The sequence below is a fragment of the Spea bombifrons genome, chromosome 1, assembly GCF_027358695.1.
Source record: "Spea bombifrons isolate aSpeBom1 chromosome 1, aSpeBom1.2.pri, whole genome shotgun sequence".
Classification (NCBI taxonomy): domain Eukaryota; kingdom Metazoa; phylum Chordata; class Amphibia; order Anura; family Pelobatidae; genus Spea; species Spea bombifrons.
The window spans coordinates 155,634,002-155,654,193 of NC_071087.1; the positions used below are offsets into that span (position 1 = coordinate 155,634,002).

Here is a 20,192-nt window from a genome sequence, read left to right on the forward strand (position 1 = left end):
TCTGACGCTATAGTGTTAGATTCTAACGTTTCTCCTCTTTTTAAATAAACTCCCCTCCTGTACTTTGTTAAATCCCTTATGTATTTGAATGGTTCTATCACATCCCGTCTCGCTCTTCTCTCCTCCAAGCCGGACATACGGAGCCATCGGGTTCACTGTAGCATTTATACTCTCAGATGTAATGTTCGGTTCTCTTTGGCACTTAAGGAGCAAATCCTACAAATTACTTACTATTAATTTAAAAATTAATTTCCAAAAAAAACCAAAAAACAGTTTTTTTTATAATAGGATATTTTCAAGCAGCTACATATTAGCCATTTGTGTGAGTTTTGGCTCTGTTATCTGAGCCTAATCTGCAAGAAAAACACCCTGACTTCTTATCGCACCGACTCGGGGTAAATAATAGAATGATTAATAGAATGGTATTAATCACCCAGTCGGACACCCTAATGAAAGTCTATGGAGGAATGGACTTCATTGCCATAAAAAACTCCCAGGCCTCCAGGTCTTCAGATAAAGGGAGTTTTTTTGGGGACAAAAGGTAATAAAACCAGGTTTTTGTCACTGCCGATCAACACTACTGCATTCTATGCGTAGGGAATTTTTTTTTCTCGTGGGACATCACCTTAAACACCATAAAGCGTAGAAAGCAAACGACAGCATTAATCATGGAAACACTTACATCAGACTTGGTCGGTGCCACTGCGTGGTCCTGTTATTATGGTTGACATAATATGTACGCCCGAGGTTGTCCACTTTTTCTTCCCACCCAGGTGGCATGGGGGGAGCAGGCAGCTCTTGCTGATGTGGAGAAGTGGAATCATTCGTGTCCGCCGCTTCCCAGGCCTGCTACAGAAACCACGTACCGATTAGCCACGTTTTTAGAAACAAAGCCTGCGCAAGTTAGTCAAAAGCTCTACAGCAACATGTAAACAATAGCTTTGAAGGTTTAAAGAAAGACGAGGCGCTATCTACACCCACGTTCTACGCGATCAACCCAACGCTCTACTGTGAAATCCTACACATCTAATGTTCTACAACACGATGCAACGTACCGCTAGATCTTATCCAAAAGTATACAATTAGATTCTACATTTTCCACCCCAAATGTTCTATGGCAGGGGTGTCAAACATGCAGCCCTCCAGCTGCTGCAGGACTACATCTCCCACAATTCAGCTAAGGGTCTGGCTGAGGAGTATGGGAGATGTAGTCCTGCAGCAGCTGGAGGGCCACAGGTTGGATACCCCTAGTCTATGGCTTTTTTCCCCCCTGCAAAATCCACATAATACATAAAAAAATTTATTCTATACTGGCCAGTAGCTTCTATTCTAGAGGAAACCCATGAGCCATAAATAACCACCATGACCTCAAACTCCATACATCTGGAGCCAGGGATTCCTATAGTACCAGGCGGGGGCTTTCCTGCCATGATTTTATAGGGGAAGGGGGCAACCTGGGACGTGGAACATGCATTTTAAATACAGTGCTAAACAGCCTCCGATTCTCTGCGATACAAGCAATACATTACACGGGTTAAAATACTTCCTTTTATCAGCTGGGTTCAGTATCTATGTTAAATATTCCCAAAACCCCATGTACATTCACACAGGCGATACTATTCTACTATACTATTCTTCTTGAAACCCTCCAGTTTCATTTGTGTTGCTACCACCGCTCTCTGATGCACTCACCCCGCACCGTCCGCAAACCTCATTAAAATACCAGAAAAGGACTTAAACTGTTTGACTTCAGGGCTACGTGTAAGGACATCAAACATTTAAAGAACCAACGTTATAAACAAAGAAACACCTTATTTTAATCTTTCCCCTTCAAAATACAAACAAGGCATCTGCTTATTAAGCGCCGTCGGCCAGCAGGGCGCCCCCCGCAGGCTCCCAGCATTTTTGGGGCAGAAACAGAAGACAGATGGGTCTTTACAATGTTGCTTTTAGAAGGCAGAAAGCGTATCGTACAACGCAGAGCTGGACAATAAGCCCCCCAAAAAACAAAATAGTAGCAGTTTTTATTAACCCCTGAAGTACAATGGGCGGTCCCTCAACCCATTGAAAACAATGCATGTTGAGCCCGTACATTGTCATTAAGGGGTTAATGACCCTGATGCAGCTTTTTTTCTGCAGATTTCTTCTAATCACACTATGGCCTCCATATCTCTTCACAAGCTGGCTTTGCCATCAGTAGCAGCCCACCACAGGGAATTACAGGGACCCCACTGCCCCCAAACGGCCATCAAGTTTAAAAAAAAAATAGAATGCCTTTAAACAACGTGGCCATCATTATTAATAACAGAAGGAACCCAACATTCCAAATGAGGCGTTTTTCCCCCAAAATAGCAGCCGTACCTCAGATTCTTCTCTCTGTTCGCTCGTTTCTTCTTCTTGCCCGTCGTTTTTAGGCATGTACGCCATCTTTAACCTCAAGAAACCCTTAACCCGAGATTTGTGGCTAAAAATAAAAACAAAAAAAATAAAGAAAGAAAGGTATTTAAAAACACAAAGTTTGCCACCGTAAAGGTACACTCAGCTGTATGCGTGTGCTGGAGAACGCAAAGGGTTAAATCAATCCCCTAAAGCGGGTTTGGGCACACGCACCTTCGTGGTCGGAGTAGGAAGTCTTTGAACGTGTACGGCCTCTCCATTGTGGGATCTTCTGTCTGTTAACAAGAAAAGTTAATTGTTAACACGGTGGCTTCTGTGAAAGGATTCGGGTTTCGCACAAAATGACATTTTCATTAGATTTTAATAGATTTAAATAAATATAAACTTCCCTCAGGTGCCGTCGGTAATCTGTATCTTAGCATACTCATTAAATGTTGCAGGACTGATAATTATCTGATTCTTTTTGTTGCACAAAGAGGGAAGTTGTGAATCTAAAAGCTTACCATAACGGACATTATTTATGTCAGAAATATTTTTTTTACATTTTTTTTACATTTTTTAATAATATTTTAGCGTTGTTCGGTAAAACTTTCTGGCAATTTTTTTTGTTTAAAATATTTTTTTTTTGTTAAAGGCAAAGTAACTTGAATCTACTGGTTAACATTTAACGGCAATATTAGAAAATGACCTTATTCGGCAGAGACGGGAGCGTAAGCCGGCAAATATATGGTTTGCGATTGTGCACAGCAAATACATCCAGCAGAATGTCTGATCAAACAAAGCAAAGGTTTATTTGTGGTGAGATCACGTGCGCTTATGTGGGGAATTCACTACTCCCGGTGTTTAGTTTTGGATAAACTTAAGAGGGTGGTAGATAGGAAGAGCAGCCTCCCAGCAGAAGTGGTAGAGGGCAATACAGTGAGGGGATTTAAACATGCATGGGATAGGCATACGGCTCCTGGGATCCACGACTGATCACCAATAAGAACAGTTTGGTTTTTGTCGATATCGATGGTACTGAATTAAAGGTGCTGTTCCGCTTACTCTGTTAAACACGTTTAACTAAATTCAGCTTTATTGGAAGCAGCATTCCTGGAACTATCAAATAACCAAAAGTTTCCTCGAAATAACTTTAACCACGTGAAGTTTTTTCCAGGAGCATTAAATTGTCATGTGACATAGCCACAGGCACTGATAGGCTGGTAACTTTCAGCTGATTAAGCTTTAATGTTTATCTCTGTAGCATACTGCAGAGTGAGGTGAATGATTTGGGTGAAAAAGCACCTATAATAATGTTCTGCTGTGCTAAAAATAAATCACTAGCTTTATTAATGCAAAATGAGTGATTTCGGCACAAAATGTTGAAAAGCAGTCTCACAGCGCCGGAGTGGGGATAACGAGGAGTCCCCGGCACTTTAAGGCCAGCGGCCGCCTAATGACGTCAGCATGGCTGATGAACGGATATGGCATATCCAGCAGGTGTGAGGTTCCACTTTAAGGTAAAACACATAGAATTATAGAATTAAGAGAGTCTTACCGGTAAGTGGTTTAGAGGGACGTCAACTTGACCCAAGAAGTCATCTCTGGTCTGTAAACATAAAAAGAGAACATTTAGAAATATTCTGATACATACATGCAGCAGGGGATCTATGTACCGAAAAAGTGGTTTTATTACCATAGCAACCAACAGAACAGTCGCGTTCGCTGGACATATACCATGGTTGCTATGGTCCATTTTTCAAACTTTGCACGACAACAACATATTTCTGCTTCTGTTCGAGTTTGGGGTCACTTAGGGATTTTCTTGTTTTTGAGGACTAAGAATAGGGACCGCAAACTTCCAAACGTAGATCACTTATTACATTTCAACCCATTCCACATTGACGTCTCCGATCCATCGACCTCTCGGTTTATGAATGATGGGAGCACAAAATTTGGAAATTCTCTTCCGGGAAAGAATTTCTATTTCAGAAAAGGCTGCAGAGTTTTTCCGGGCAATTAAATAATTCATCGCAATTCATGGCCTAATCCGAACATCTGATTTGGAACAAAAGACCCCGATACACATTATTTCCCTGTAGCAAATTGGCGGCAGACTCTCGCCTTCAAGGAAAACCCCACCTGTAATGCGTAAATTTAGGGAAATTTTATAATTTCCCACATTTGTAGAAAAAAAAAAAAAAGCATGTACGGGCTCAAAATGCATTGTTTTCAATGGTTTTAGGGACCGCCCTTTGTCCTTAAGGGGTTAAGAAAGGATTGGCATATGGTTTAAGGTGCATTGGTTATTACAGAATTAAAGGCAAGAAGGGGTTAATTGTATAAAAACGTTCAGTTATTTGGTCTAGTCTGCCCATGTTTCCTGATGTAAAGACCCGGACCTTAATCAGTCGTTGGTCTCGTCTTAGATTCAGGAGCCGTATGTCTATGTCATGAATGTTTAAATAACCTTAATGTATTAGCCTCTACCACTTCTGATGGGAGGCTGCTCCACTTATCTTCCACTCTACTATTGACCCCCAAAATGTATTCCGCACGCAGCCTACGGCTGATACAGATTCCAGGAAGAGCGTAAGAGACATTTTTAAACCCCCTTTAATATAAAACTGTTGAGGGCGGACATTGCGGCATTTCGGTGGCATTGCCTGAAGATTCCGTCGAGATAAAAAGAAAAAGGGTTAAAACACAGATGGGAGGAGAATGGAAATGATTTGCTGTTCAGCGGGGGCTTTATTTCGGAGGATTTTCTAGGAGAAATCTAAGGACTAGGACAAATAATCGCGAACTGCCACCCACACTCCTTATGTAACAAAACAAAAAGTACTAAGTTTCAGATGATGTCACGGCGGTAACGTGTCACCGAAGGGCTCCGTCTTCTTTACTATGACAAAGCCGCTCATGGTAACTGTTTCAGGTCCCGCTCCAAGAGTAAAAGGGGCCGCTCCATCAGCAGATGGGTCCGGCGATATTTTGGAGGATCTTCCGGCAGAGTAAAAAGAAAGAGGAGCATAAAGAGCGCAGATTCCCGGGTCCCGGCTGCTAAAATAACGACGACCAACAAGTGGACAAAACCGAGCAGGAGATCCTCGACAGCAGGAGCCCACCATTCGGGGGTTCCGTCACACTATACGGACTCTTTGGGTCTCCGCTCCCCTTCTGTATGTTTTTCTGCTGTATATATTCACAGGTTCTGCCCAAACCTTTGGATTGAGCCCCCTCTCCTGCCACAGGAGCCTCGTTAATGGCGTCCGGAGAAGGCTGGACACCATTAACGGTGCCGTCCCACTGGTTCAGCTCCTTGGTAAACAATATAGCCATAAAAATCAGAACTCGCCAAACTTGGGCTACCGTACTTTGGCCTTGGGGCCGACTAAGCGATATATGGCCGTTTAGTGCAACGGAATCCCCAATGGCTTCACTCCATTGCCATTATAGGGAGACATGAGCCCCCGACCTGACATCTACGATGGGCTCACTAAACACTCTAAATCATCTCAGGACGGACTTTGTACAGACAAGCGGGTAAAACAAAAGTTTATATGCAATTCGTTATTATGTTTACATGCACTACGGCTCTCCTTTTGGTTCATGGGATCGCCGGATATTGCAGCACATTTTCTGTAAATTGCATTATATTACAAAAGGATATATATATATAAAATACATTCTATATATATATATATATATATACATACAATAAGATATATTCCTAATAGCTTTGCTTAATCTGAATATACATAGCCTGAATGAGAGAACAAAAGTACAAAAGGGAAGATTGTGTCAAACAAGGAGGAACGCTAGAATAAGAGGTCATCATCTAAAAGAGTGGTCGCCTCCCAGAAGAGATGCGGGTATACTTCACCCAAAGGACCTTTATAATTTCTCACGACAGGGTAAGCAGCTATTATAGGGTTAATGAGAAGGCATTCTGTCTCCGCGGGGCACGAGGAATGACCTGTTTATTTGCCGGAGAATCAGCAGCTGGTCACCAATGTCAGACTCAAAGTTATTTCTGGCCACAAGCGACCAAGTGACCACCTTCTCTGCGCAGCCAGCTTCGCGCCCATTGTTAACGCCGGTTAATCTGCCCGCAAGTGGAGGATAACAGCCGCTGAATGACCGCCTCATCAACCCAGACAACGAAGTCTAACCAGTCTGTCTCACAATCAGCCCGACGGAGATTCCTGCCGCTTACACGCCACCGTCTAACAAAATGAACGATTAAAGAGTGCATTGTGATGTAGTAGATAAGTGTAACAGCCTCCCAGTAGAAGTGGTAGAGGCTAATCAAAAATAGAAATGTCATACTAGCTTGTGGCATATAACTCACAATAATTACAACATATACTTTAGCAGATACATGTAATAAATTAGGTGTGGAATGTGGAAGGGCAAGGAAATACCCAACTCATTTTCAATCTATTACATAAGATTTCTAAATTATTGTAGTCCACGGTCAGCAGGATTTTTTTTTTCTCTTCGTTATTGCGAGTATTGAAGAAAAACAACAATGTTGCCTTCTTTAGCTTTATAATTATATATATATATATACACACACACGCTCAAACACACTAAGGGAATATTTATAAAATTTATAGAAATGTATAGAAAGGATGATAAAAAAAAACAAAACAAAAAAACCCCATGGTGGATTGTTCATCACTTATACCTAAACTTGCTTGTGTTGAGCTAGACCACAATACTACATAAGCAAAAAAAACAATTAAAGGCATCAATAGAGACCCTACTGCCACAGGGGGGCGCTGCATTCCCGTGTCACAGGACTAAACCACGTTAATAATGATAGCGTTTCTCTCGGCTCCTCTGTATTGTATCAGAACGAAAGACATAAGAAAAGGATCTAATTGCTGCAGAAATAGAGCACGGATATACACAACCACTCAAAAGTTTGGGGTCACTTAGAAATGTTTTTGGTTTTTATATAGAAAAGGCTAATTTTGTCCATTAAAATAACATGAAACTGATCAGAACTCCAGTGCAGACGGGGTTAATGCTGTAAATGATTATTGTAGTTGGAAAAGCCTGATTTTAAATGGAATCTCTTCATAGGCGTACAGAGGCCCTTTATCACTCCCATCACTCCTGTGTTCCAATGGCCCTTTATCACTCCCATCACTCCTGTGTTCCAATGGCCCTTTACCACTCCCATCACTCCTGTGTTCCAACGGCCCTTTATCATTCCCATCACTCCTGTGTTCCAATGGCCCTTTATCACTCCCATCACTCCTGTGTTCCAATGGCCCTTTATCACTCCCATCACTCCTGTGTTCCAATGGCCCTTTATCACTCCCATCACTCCTGTGTTCCAATGGCCCTTTATCACTCCCATCACTCCTGTGTTCCAATGGCCCTTTATCACTCCCATCACTCCTGTGTTCCAATGGCACGCTGTATTCGCTGATCCAAGTTTAAGTTTAAATGGGTGATTGCCTTTTGCAATTATGTTACAGGCAGAAATGTCCTTATTTCCATGAAAGTGACCCCAAACTTTTGAACGGTGGTACACAACGATTCTTGTCCATTAAATGATATAATACACGTCTTTATCCAAAACGTTCTATTGAGAAATGGTTTTATAGGTTAATTTTGCTCTTCTTTAAGCCCATCTTCATGGAAGAATTTTCTATACACACACACACACACACACACACACACACACACACACACACACACACACACATACACGCACACACGCACACACACACACACACATATAAGTGCTCTATCCTAAGTAGTACTCAACGTACTTACAACAGTTCCAGGAAACACAAGAGCAGCCGGGTCCAAGATGTCACCCTCTCCAGACGACAGGCTGGCAATCTGGCAAAGGTGACAGCGAGGCCCGATTCCCTTAAACTTGGTAAGTGGTTTGCGGCAAACCTCAGTAATAACGCAGGTGTGAGCAAAAAGGCCAGTAATTAAGATAATTAAATGATTGCCACGCAGGATCGGTCTGTCAGCAAAATATTATAGATGTCTAAAAAAGGGAGATTTCTGCTGTTGGGCAATGTGAGTGAGTCCGGTGTGTCAGGAGAGGAAAATTTCCCATTTCACTCCATCATTGTCATATCACATTATATTATGAGTCACAGATTCAGGAATTGATCTTCCCTGCAATTCTACTGTAACAGTGTGTGTGTGTGTGTGTGTATGTAGTGTGTAAGTATGTGTATGCGTGTGCGTATGTACGTGTATTCGAATGGAAGATTCTTCACTTGGAATGTATACTCCAAAATATGATGTATAAATAATACACCTCAAGCCTTAGTCCAGGAACAAGATGTGCTTACGATAGAGTTTAATAATGTGTTAGAAGCTTCGTATCAAGCAGGTCCAGGGGCTGCCCCTCTGTTCCCAAACCGGGGCGAGAGCTGGCGTAGCCTTCCCAGAGATATATGGATGTAATACTGTATCCTCGTATCCTCACACTCTGCAAAGAGGACTGTGGCCATGGGTGGGGGGTTTTCTGGTAATAGGAGGTCTTAATGTAAGGGGGATGTAATAACATGAGAGCAGCACGAGAATATATATATATATCTGTGATTTATTCAAGCCTCTGGCCTTATAAGCCTCCTTCATATTCTATATCGTAAATAAACATGAATAATATTAAGTTGCGCAATCTTCCGCATTATAGCTGTATATCGGCTAAGATGAAATAACAATCCTTATGGCTGTTTATTGAACTAACGCGTTCACTTTGAATGTTTTATTTATGTGCAGCTTCACCTACAGATCATTTTTAGAAGATGGTTGCTATGGCAACTTGTTTTTTCTCTCATCCCCCCCCCCAACCTCTCGGTTTTAAAGAGACGGAACGCACACCTTCCGTCATCGATTACCGATAGTCTCTCATAAACACGGCACTCGGGCGCAAAGTATCTCGAAAAGACAGAGCCGGGAACGGCGCTCCAATAACAAAGACGCCCGGAACTTTAACCATAAAGCGGCCAAAGGAAACCGGCGGCAAATAATAAACGGTTAACGAGACCAAGAAATGCATCGAGTCGAACCTTTTATCTATATCGATAAAGGGGGAGGGGGGTATATTAATATGGGAATTCACTATGGGGCGTATTTGTTAGGGGATGAGGGTGTCCACAACATGAATGTTTTTTGGGGTGTGTTGGGGTATTTATAGTACTAATTGCAAATCAATATTTAAAGGAGGGTTGCCAACTTTCTGTAAAATATTCTATTTATTTATATAGTGCTGGCAGATTCCGGAGCGCTATTATAAAAGTGAAAATTAACATTAAAAAGGACAATATATAAAACTGCGAACCCTTAATATACATGTTAACACATCCTGCTAGAGGAGGAGAAGAGGGACAAAAGGATCACAGAAAGGATCCACAGAGGATGTAAATGCTCCAGAAACTCCCTCTAGTGACAACACGTTGAAACGCAATTTAAATATCTCAGAGAGCGGCCCAAAACCAGCAAGAATGAGGGACCCGGGGGGCATAAAAGACCGTGCCTGTAGAACGTTGAGGTGTTCAGAAACACTGGATGATGAAATAGATTTCTCGTTAAGCATTATGTCGTCTCGTGACGTCAGCGGGAAGGGCCCAGCTACGCCCCGCATTCCCTGGTGTGTTTATCACCTACAAACGCACATTGTCCTGCGACTGATAGAGGTAACGCGTCCTTTAGTAGGCAGCGATTATTATTATTACTCGCCACGCTTTAGAAATAAGCAATGCACTGGCATACAGCGGGACCCAAAAAACTAAACACGATTATTTGTAGTCTCTGTCCTTTTGCGGACTCGCATGCAGCTGATAACAAAATAAATACCCGTCCTACACAAAAGCAAATATACCCCCAGTCTCTCATCAGCAAGGTGGAACTCCCACCATTTTTAATGAGTTCTTGCTCTGTTATCTGAGCCCAATCTGCTACACAAATACCCGGACTCTTTGTGGGACTACCTTGTGGCACCCTGGCTAATGGAAGTCTACGGAGGAACTGACTTCATTAGCATCGCCATAAAGCATCAGCTCAGTGTGGTGTTTCAGCCGGGAAAATCATCCAAAATATCACAGGACCGACAACAATGACGCCTCCAGATCTGCAGATAAAGGGAGTTTATCCAAACACAAAGAGATAAAACCAGGTTTTTGTCAATGGCGACTGACATTACTGTATACAGCGCTGGGGGGGGTTATTACTGCATACAGCGCTGGGGGGGTTATTACTGCATACAGCGCTGGGGGGGTTATTACTGCATACAGAGCTGGAGGGGTTATCACTGTATACAGCGCTGGGGGGGTTATCACTGTATACAGCGCTGGGGGGGTTATCACTGTATACAGCGCTGGGGGGGTTATCACTGTATACAGCGCTGGGGGGGTTATCACTGTATACAGCGCTGGGGGGGTTATCACTGTATACAGCGCTGGGGGGGTTATTACTGCATACAGTGCTGGGGGGGGTTATCACTGTATACAGCGCTGGGGGGTTATCACTGTATATTGTGCCTGGGGGGATTATCACTGTATACAGCGCGGGGGGGTTATCACTGTATACAGCGCTGGGCGGGTTATTACTGTATACAGCGCTGGGGGGGTTATCACTGCATACAGCGCTGGGGGTTATCACTGTATATTGTGCCTGGGGGGATTATCACTGTATACAGCGCGAGGGGGGGTTATCACTGTATACAGCGCTGGGGGGGTTATCACTGTATACAACGCTGGGGGGGTTATCACTGTATACAGCGCTGGGGGGTTATCACTGTATACAGCGCTGGGGGGGTTATCACTGTATACAGTGCTGGGGGGTTATCACTGTATACAGTGCTGGGGGGTTATCACTGCATACAGTGCTGGGGGGGGTTATCACTGCATACAGCGCTGGGGGGGGTTATACACGATTCCTTCCTATAATGAATCTGGTGTACTGAGAGCCGGGTGTCATCACGTCAAAGCACGCCATCTGTAATACAAGACAAACACCTCAAGGCGTACAATTTACAACAATCTGAAGCCGGGCGACGACCTGGATCGAAAGTAAAGGACGCATTAACCCCTCGCTACCAGGGTGCCTGCGAAATGCCGCAGTGGTAGCCAAATATGTTACTTTTATAGAAGTTCATTAAATTAAGTTATAATAATACTCAAAACAGACTACGATGGATTTCTACATTAAGAAAAGACTAGAGGTCAGCATTAAATATAACACACAATGTTTAAAATACATAACGTACAATGTTAAGAACACAACACGACCACCACGACAACCACCATGGCCACCACGACCGCGGCATATTCACTAACCGATACGCTTACAGACTTTAACTTTCAGCTTCTAGAAAAAAAGGCAGAACAGAAGGGCTCAATAACGCTTATTTCAGCAGAACGGGCAACCTGCGGACCAAAGCTCACAGCTGCCCCGAGAGCCATGTTTCTGCGGCCGCAGAGCCTGGGACCCCCACTAACAGCGCGCTCTTTCCCTGCGGAATCCTGCCTGCGCCCCAATAATTCATCGTCTCGCATTCGGTGCCACTTGTAGGCTTCATGAGAACTGCCACCAAACCCGTAAATCCAGGCCACTGCGAGCCTCTCGGTACTGAAGGACCACAACTCCCATCATGCCCAGCAGCGAGCTCATCATTCACACCAGTATAGTTTTCAGAAGCGCCTACATTACGCCAGCGCTGCACAACATCGCCATTCTGAACCAATCCGCCACGACGATGGACCAACCTGCTGGTGGCTGAGTGTGATGAGAGTGAAGTCGATGAACAGCTACAGCTCCGTATACCGGCTAACCTCAGCACATTAATGTTCTTCGCCACAGGTGAGATCAGCGGAGACACAATGGACGCATCTCCACACCGAAGACCGTGCAGCACAAAGAGAACAAAACGCAAAAGAACATTTTTAATTCCCGTCGCGGCTCCTCCATCCACGAGGCTCGTCCATCGCTTAGCAACCGAGCGGAGACCGCTTCCTGCATTCTACTCCCTCGGACGCGTGTTATTTTTCCTGCGTGAGGCTCGTGCTACGAGGCAGACAATAACCTCACACGGCTTTACACATAAAAGGGGACATTCGGAGACGGGCGACTTATTTTTATTAACCCCCACTGCTTGTTTTCTGCCCAAAGCCCCCGCTTCTGTCGCAAAGGGAAGGGACCCCCGCGGGACGCCGATTCCTGGCGCCGTGAATGCAATACAGAATAACATTAATAATAATAATAGTAATAATAACAACTCGCTGCTTTAACGGTAACATTATTCTGTTCCACAATGAAGAACTCCAAGGTATGGGGATGCATTACTCATAGAATAAGTGGAGGGGCCATTCAAGCATCCTTGATCTATGGGGTCCCCATTAGATGATGGAGGGGACTGACGTATCCCCCATTTAGGGGTCTCTAATAGACCCCTAACATACTAAGTAACAATCGCCAGACCATTTCATTGGAGTACAATAGGTATGAATACATTAGGAAAGGAGGTCCTTGCCCCGCGGAGCTTGCAGTCTAAGTAAAGGCTGAAGGCCTTAGGAACTATTCTCAGTTAAACCATCTCAGGTCCTCCATACCCCGAATATCCTTATTGTTTATCCAGAGGTAAGGACACCTTAGCAGTGGTTACGTTGTATATTGAGAAGTGGCCCTAGGAGTATAGAGGAGGAGTGCGGCCGCTGGGGAGGACATAACTTGGGGGTCAGCGCTCACCGAGAGGTCTATATTTTTTGGGCATGTCCATCAGAAATGGTTACCGATAACCTCCAAGCCACTCCTGGCACCTCCATGATTGTGATGACATCGGGTAAGACAATGGGTAGTCAAAGCACAGATTGGGTCATTCTTTCAAAAGAAGAGACCCCTGAGGTCCTGAAGCTTCGGAAACGTTACATTTTCCTATATTTATTATGTATTTCAATGCATTATGAAACACAAACGTCATATGAAAATTAGTCTCTAAAATATGCTTTTTATCACAGAAATGATGCCGCGCATTGCTGTAACGCTGGAAGCACAGAGGACATGCCAGCAGCTGATCACCGAAATCCACGCATGATTTGTAGGCATGAGTGGGTGAACGGCCATCTGGCGATGGTGTCTGGATTTCGAAAAACATCTGATTGCATGCGAATTTTAATGAAATAACCGACGGGTTCAACGTACCGCACAGAGGTCACGGCATCCAGCGATAAGGACAAGCCACAAATAAACCGCGGCAACAAATATCCAGCAAGGAGCGTCAACGCTTTGGGCTTTATTCACTAAGGGGAGAATTATCAGGACAGTTTGCAGCGGAGCTTTTTGACTTCGATATTCATTATAAAAGGTCCAACCAGTGAGCTTTTGCTGCAGAAGAGCTTGGTCAGCCCTGTAAAATGTATAGTTAAGTCGGCAAGATTCCTGCTCACCCATTAAATGATGCATTATACAGGGCCAGCTCAGCCCTTCACACTGGAGAAACCTGGTCGTGTTGGACCATTATAATGAAAGGTGAGGTGAGGGAGCGGAAACCTTGAGTCGTGACACCAGCATGGATATCGGAACAGATTTCGCTCTTGCTAATTACACACTGAGCACTTTGGGCACTCATCTAAATTGTCGCTTGTTACCTGGATCAGATATAAAACGCGTTACAAAGATTTAAAAGGCAGGAAATTGGTCAAACAGAAAAAAATAGACAAGCGTCAAGCTGGGAGATTTTATATACTTCACTGACTAGAAAAGGGCAGATCGAGCAAAAATCTTTCAAAAAATATAACATTATTATATGAATATTTATATATATATATTGTAGGGGACAGCTCACGCATGGGGCGGCAATGACAGTTTCACACAGGTTTCCAACGTAAAAGCGTGTTTATTTAGACGTTGTAGTCACAGAGCACCTTGTAAACAAAACAAACTATAAGCCTGTCCGGCTCTAACTAAACAGCAGGATACCTCTCTAGCAGCCTAAGGTCTGACGCAAAGCAAAGCAACCAGTTTTGTATGGGGTAAAGTTTCATACCTGGTGGGCTGCAGCGCTGGCTGTAGCTGCTCCTTCATTCAGTTTCTCCCTCTCTCTGCAAACCTAACAGCCCTCTCTTTTAAGGCTTCCTCCCCAGTAACGAGCTTAGGAAGCCTCACCTGAGAGCACCTAGGGTTGCTACCATGCCTGGCTGAGGTAACCAGGTGAGATATATATCCCATCAACCACTCTCCCATACACTTTACCACATATCCCCCCCGTCGACTCCAGACCAGAGGTCTGGACAGCGTCAGCAACCATACAGTACACCCTGGACAACGCATCCGCATTCCCATGTAACTTCCCTGGTCTATGCTCCACTGTAAATCTAAAATTTTGCAAGGAGAGAAACCATCTGGTCACTCTTGCATTTCTCTCCTTATTCTGTTTCATCCATGCCAAAGGAGCATGGTCAGTCACCAACACGAATTCCCGGCCCAGCAGGTAATATCTCAGGGACTCCAACGCCCACTTGATGGCGAGACACTCCCTTTCCACTATGGCATAATTTGCCTCTGCTGGGGTCAGTTTCCTACTCAGGTACAGCACTGGGTGTTCTTCCCCATTAACCACTTGCGACAAAACTGCTCCCAAACCTGTAGCAGACGCGTCTGTCTGAACCAGAAATGGTTTCCTAAAATCTGGGGAAACGAGCACTGGCTGGTCACATAGGGCAGACTTCAGACTCTGAAAAGCCTTCTCTGCCTCGGGGTTCCACTTTACCATCACTGACTTATCACCCTTCGTTAAGTCTGTCAATGGTGTTGCCATTGAGGCAAAGTTGGGCACGAACCGACGGTAGTACCCGGTTATGCCAAGGAAAGCCCTCACTTGTTTCTTTGTTACTGGCCTAGGCCAGTTCTGTATCGCCTCAATCTTATTGATCTGGGGTTTAACCAGCCCCCTACCAATGATATAACCCAGGTATCTTGCTTCCTCCAGACCCACTGCACATTTTTCAGGGTTTATGGTTAGGCCTGCATCACTAATGGAGTCTAACACGCCCTGTACCTTACAGAGGTGACTTTTCCAGTCAGACGAAAAAATTACCACATCGTCCAGGTAAGCAGCGGCATAATCACGATGCGGTCTCAAAATCAGATCCATCAGCCTCTGGAAGGTAGCAGGGGCCCCATGTAACCCAAATGGCATTACAACATACTGGAACAGGCCCTCTGGAGTGGAAAAGGCAGTCTTCTCTTTAGCCTCCTCAGTCAACGGTATCTGCCAATAGCCCTTTGTAAGGTCAAGTGTTGTGATGTACCTTGCCTTCCCAAGCCTCTCAACCAGTTCATCCACTCGGGGCATGGGGTACGCATCAAACTTTGAGACCTCATTTAATCTCCTGAAGTCATTACAGAACCTCCACGTCCCATTGGGCTTTGGGATTAGCACAATGGGGCTTGACCATTCACTAGTGGATTCCTCAATCACACCTAATTCAAGCATGCGCCTGACCTCAGAGGATACCGCCTCCCTACGTGCTTCTGGTATCCTGTATGGCTTCAGGTTCACTTTACTGTGAGGCTCAGTTTTAATATGGTGTTTTATGAGGTGGGTACGCCCAGGTAGGTCCGAAAACTTGCGTCTGTTTTCCTGCAGGAACTCCCTCACCTCCTGCTTCTGGGGCACTGACAGTGCCTCTCCTATTGTTACTGGGGGAACGGGTTGCCCCACTTCTTTGACCCCTGCCTGGGTTGCCCCCAAAGACTCCCGATCTTTCCACGGCTTGATCAGGTTTACGTGGTAAACCTGGAAGGGTTTTCTCCTGCCTGGTTGATGGACCTTGTAGTTCACCTCACTCACGTTGACAGTCTCAAGGGGGCTTGCCTCCACTTGGGGCTGAGCCACAACAGTCTCTCTGAGCGCAGCAATCTGCTCCATTAACAGGCGATTCGTTTCCTGTTGTTGGGCCATAGTCTGCTGTTGTGCATGTTGCTGGGCGTGAAAAGCCTCTGCATGAAACTTCCGTTGCTGTTCCAAGGCCTGCTCATGTCTCAGGTTAGCCTGTATCAGCTGCTTTATCACTTCCTCCATTGTGCCGGATGGGCCTTACAGTGCTGCAGCCTTCACTCAGGACATATGCTTCCGGCCCTTTAAATGTCCACAAAATTCAGATGCTGTGTTTTGTCCTGCCGTTGCTCCTAGCACAACTGTGCCCGCATTCTCCACCAATTGTAGGGGACAGCTCACGCATGGGGCGGCAATGACAGTTTCACACAGGTTTCCAACGTAAAAGCGTGTTTATTTAGACGTTGTAGTCACAGAGCACCTTGTAAACAAAACAAACTATAAGCCTGTCCGGCTCTAACTAAACAGCAGGATACCTCTCTAGCAGCCTAAGGTCTGACGCAAAGCAAAGCAACCAGTTTTGTATGGGGTAAAGTTTCATACCTGGTGGGCTGCAGCGCTGGCTGTAGCTGCTCCTTCATTCAGTTTCTCCCTCTCTCTGCAAACCTAACAGCCCTCTCTTTTAAGGCTTCCTCCCCAGTAACGAGCTTAGGAAGCCTCACCTGAGAGCACCTAGGGTTGCTACCATGCCTGGCTGAGGTAACCAGGTGAGATATATATCCCATCAACCACTCTCCCATACACTTTACCACAATATATATATATATATATATATATATAAACATAAAATATGTAAATGTTATCTTCTCAATCGAATCTGAGTGTTTCTCGGTAAAAGCTCCAAGTCTACGGCCAGATCTGCTGCAACGCTGCCTCCAGATACATCGTCCACCATGTTTTTAGTTTTGCCATTTTTTTATGAAAAAGAAACAATCGTATCCAGCAATCTTCTGGTGACTTTATACTTTCAAAGACGAACGTTTGGATTCCATAAAAACAAATGTTTCATTCTGAAAAATATATTAATGGAACCATAAAAGACTCCACGTTTGATGTTTTCCTGATGTCCTTTGCGGGATGAGATACAAAGTTCCCCCCCAAAAAAAGGATTGAAGGTAACCCTGTTTACAGGACCACAAATACCGCCGTAATTACGCCACAAGGTACCCGGTAAGAACTCGTCCTACCCTCCCGTTCAGATGGATTTTAGCGCCATATTGCCAATAAAGGGAGATCCAACTCCACAGCCACTGGCACCCCCTACACTTCACCCCCCAGGGGGGCCGAGCCCGCTCGCCGGCAAAGAACATGCTTATATCTCAAGCCAAACAGCCATTCAAAATGCCTCGTTGTACAGCGCTGTGGAATATGATGGCGATATCTATAAATCGAGAAATAATAATCTCTCTCTTTTTCAGGCATATCTTTAACTAGAAATTAATAGAAATATATTGTCATTCGTGTTGCCATTTTTTGTTCTCTTTAGTACATAATATGAGGCAGCCATCTTTGCGGGAAAACTTTTGGAATAACATTATGCAGGATGGGTAAATTCTCCAAAACTCTTTATAGATCTTGAGATTGCCAGATTTTATCTGCTGCTATCCAAAGTTTGCAACTACGCGCATCAAAGTCCATTTAGGAATGTCTTGGACTACAACTTCCAGCATCCTCAGCCTCGACCCCAATAAATAAAACATGGTGCCGTCCCACGTTCTACTAATTCTAACAATAAAAATCACATCCTTTACATAGTAAAGTAGTGATCCAAATGTGTGGCCATGTTTACAGTTATATACGTATTACGTCTTAGCAGCCACAAAGAGGAATGCGTGTGACAGACCAGTATACACCAGTATACATTACCTATAAACATGATCAAAACTTGGGGTTCCTCTTAAACTTGGATCAGTAAACACAACGTGCTATTGGAACACAGGAGTGATGGGAGTGATAAAGGGCCGTTGGAACACAGGAGTGATGGGAGTGATAAAGGGCCATTGGAACACAGGAGTGATGGGAGTGATAAAGGGCCATTGGAACACAGGAGTGATGGGAGCGATAAAGGGCAATTGGAACACAGGCGTGATGGGAGTGATAAAGGGCCATTAGAACACAGGCGTGATGGGAGTGATAAAGGGCCATTGGAGCACAGGAGTGATGGGAGTGATAAAGGGCCGTTGGAACACAGGAGTGATGGGAGTGATAAAGGGCCATTAGAACACAGGCGTGATGGGAGTGATAAAGGGCCATTGGAACACAGGCGTGATGGGAGTGATAACGGGCCATTGGAACACGGGAGTGATGGGAGTGATAAAGGGCCTCTGTACGCCTATGAAGAGATTTATTTAAAATTCAGCCATTTCCAGCTACAATAGTCATTTGCAACATTAACCCCATCTGCGCTGGATTTCTGTTATTTTAATAGACAAAATTAGCTTTTCTTTCAAAAAGGACATTTCTAAGCGACCCCAAACTTTTGAATGGTGGTGTATATGTGCAGACATCACCCCAAATAGCTTAAAACCCAATGAGAAAGAGAAGACCCCCCCCACACACAAGACACATAAACCCCTTTTGATGAATGGGAGAGGCTGTGATCCTTGGAATATGTTAGGATAAGGAGCAGGGGGCTTATGTTTGGTGAAATCATTTGAATTGGTTACCGGTTATTAAAGCAAATTAATGAAAATATTCAGTAAACAGTAACGCACAGGGCTGCGGCCATCACTTTACTCTGTTCTACACCCAGAAGCGAATAACATTTGCAAGTCATCGAGCGGCCCGAGCGATGCAAACCGCGAGGAGACGGAATAAATACATTTCAGATTGATTTAAAAACCCATCAGATGGAGATTACCGATTCCCGGCGCTGAATAAACACAATGCAGCTGTCGGGGGAGAGGACTCTCGGGTCTCTGTGTGCCGGGTTCACGCGCCGGGATCGGTATTTTTAGTCCCTTTGTTCTGCGACGCGAGACACCGGAGAACGGAGGACAACAAAAGGCGGATTTAACCGGGGAAAGACCAGGACAGGCAGATGATCCGGCCTCTCGCCGCTTCACGTATACAACAAAGGAGTCCCGGGAACAATGCCACGTCCCGATAACATGACAATATCCGCCGGGCACCTGTGGACTGTAACTCCCATCATGCTCAACAATAATATTAAAACTAAACCAGGCAGGAGCGCAGCTGCTACGGATTACAACTCCCAACACGATCATGGCAGGAACGTACAGCTTGGTTCTAATCAAATGGAATATTGGCCACAGTGGACTACAACTCCCATTATGCTTAACAATGCAGACCAAAGAAGGGCTAGTGTAGTGAAGCTTAAAACTCCCATTATCCTCAATCCAGCCAAGGGTTAATGGGGCATCCGGCATTCCAGCTGTCAAGGACGGCTGAGAATGCTTGGAGTTATGGCTACCTGCACGTGTTTGAACACCCGCAACCAACAGGTGTCTCCGAACACACCGTATGAAACAAAGTAACACCCGCAGCACATACGTGATACATTCAAGGAATTAACCAACTCACCTGTGAGCCGCGCCGCTGGCATTTGCCGCGATGGACGCCGACCAGATCCGGTCTAGCCCGGTACATGTCTCAATGAACGTTAAGTTGGCGTGAACGTGGCGCGGTTTATTCTAAAACCCACCACGCGAAATAAAGCTCTTCATCGTTCCGGAGAGCAGCCGAGATGTCACCTCCATGCAGACGGCGAGAGCGCAGAATGCAGACCGGAGAAGAAGAAGAGTATTTGTTTATTTTTCCCTCCTTCCTGGGAACACGATGTTCGGAGAAGTCCGAGCTCCGCTGAACTCCCGCAGCAATGTGCGTCGCGGGGCCGTCGCGCATGAAGCAAGCGGAATGCTGAAGTTACGACGACGAGGGAACAAGTGTCCCGAAATAGTTCCAGCTCATTGGGAAA

The 20,192-nt window shown here is 44.8% G+C and overlaps 1 protein-coding gene across 8 annotated transcripts in view; it reads right to left on the reverse strand.

The window, feature by feature from the left end:
* The window catches only part of NEDD4L (NEDD4 like E3 ubiquitin protein ligase), a 183,638-nt gene that overhangs the window by 32,256 nt on the left and 131,190 nt on the right, over positions 1–20,192 (reverse strand). For 7 of the 8 annotated variants that reach the window (XM_053448183.1, XM_053448182.1, XM_053448181.1 and 4 more), the window contains 4 exons: positions 3,935–3,985; positions 2,611–2,672; positions 2,362–2,464; positions 683–849 (listed from right to left, as the gene is read on the reverse strand). In XM_053448183.1, the coding sequence (XP_053304158.1) occupies positions 683–849; positions 2,362–2,464; positions 2,611–2,672; positions 3,935–3,985 (383 nt within the window). The remainder of the gene's footprint in view (positions 1–682; positions 850–2,361; positions 2,465–2,610; positions 2,673–3,934; positions 3,986–20,192) is intronic. The other variant, XM_053448180.1, reaches the window with a different exon arrangement.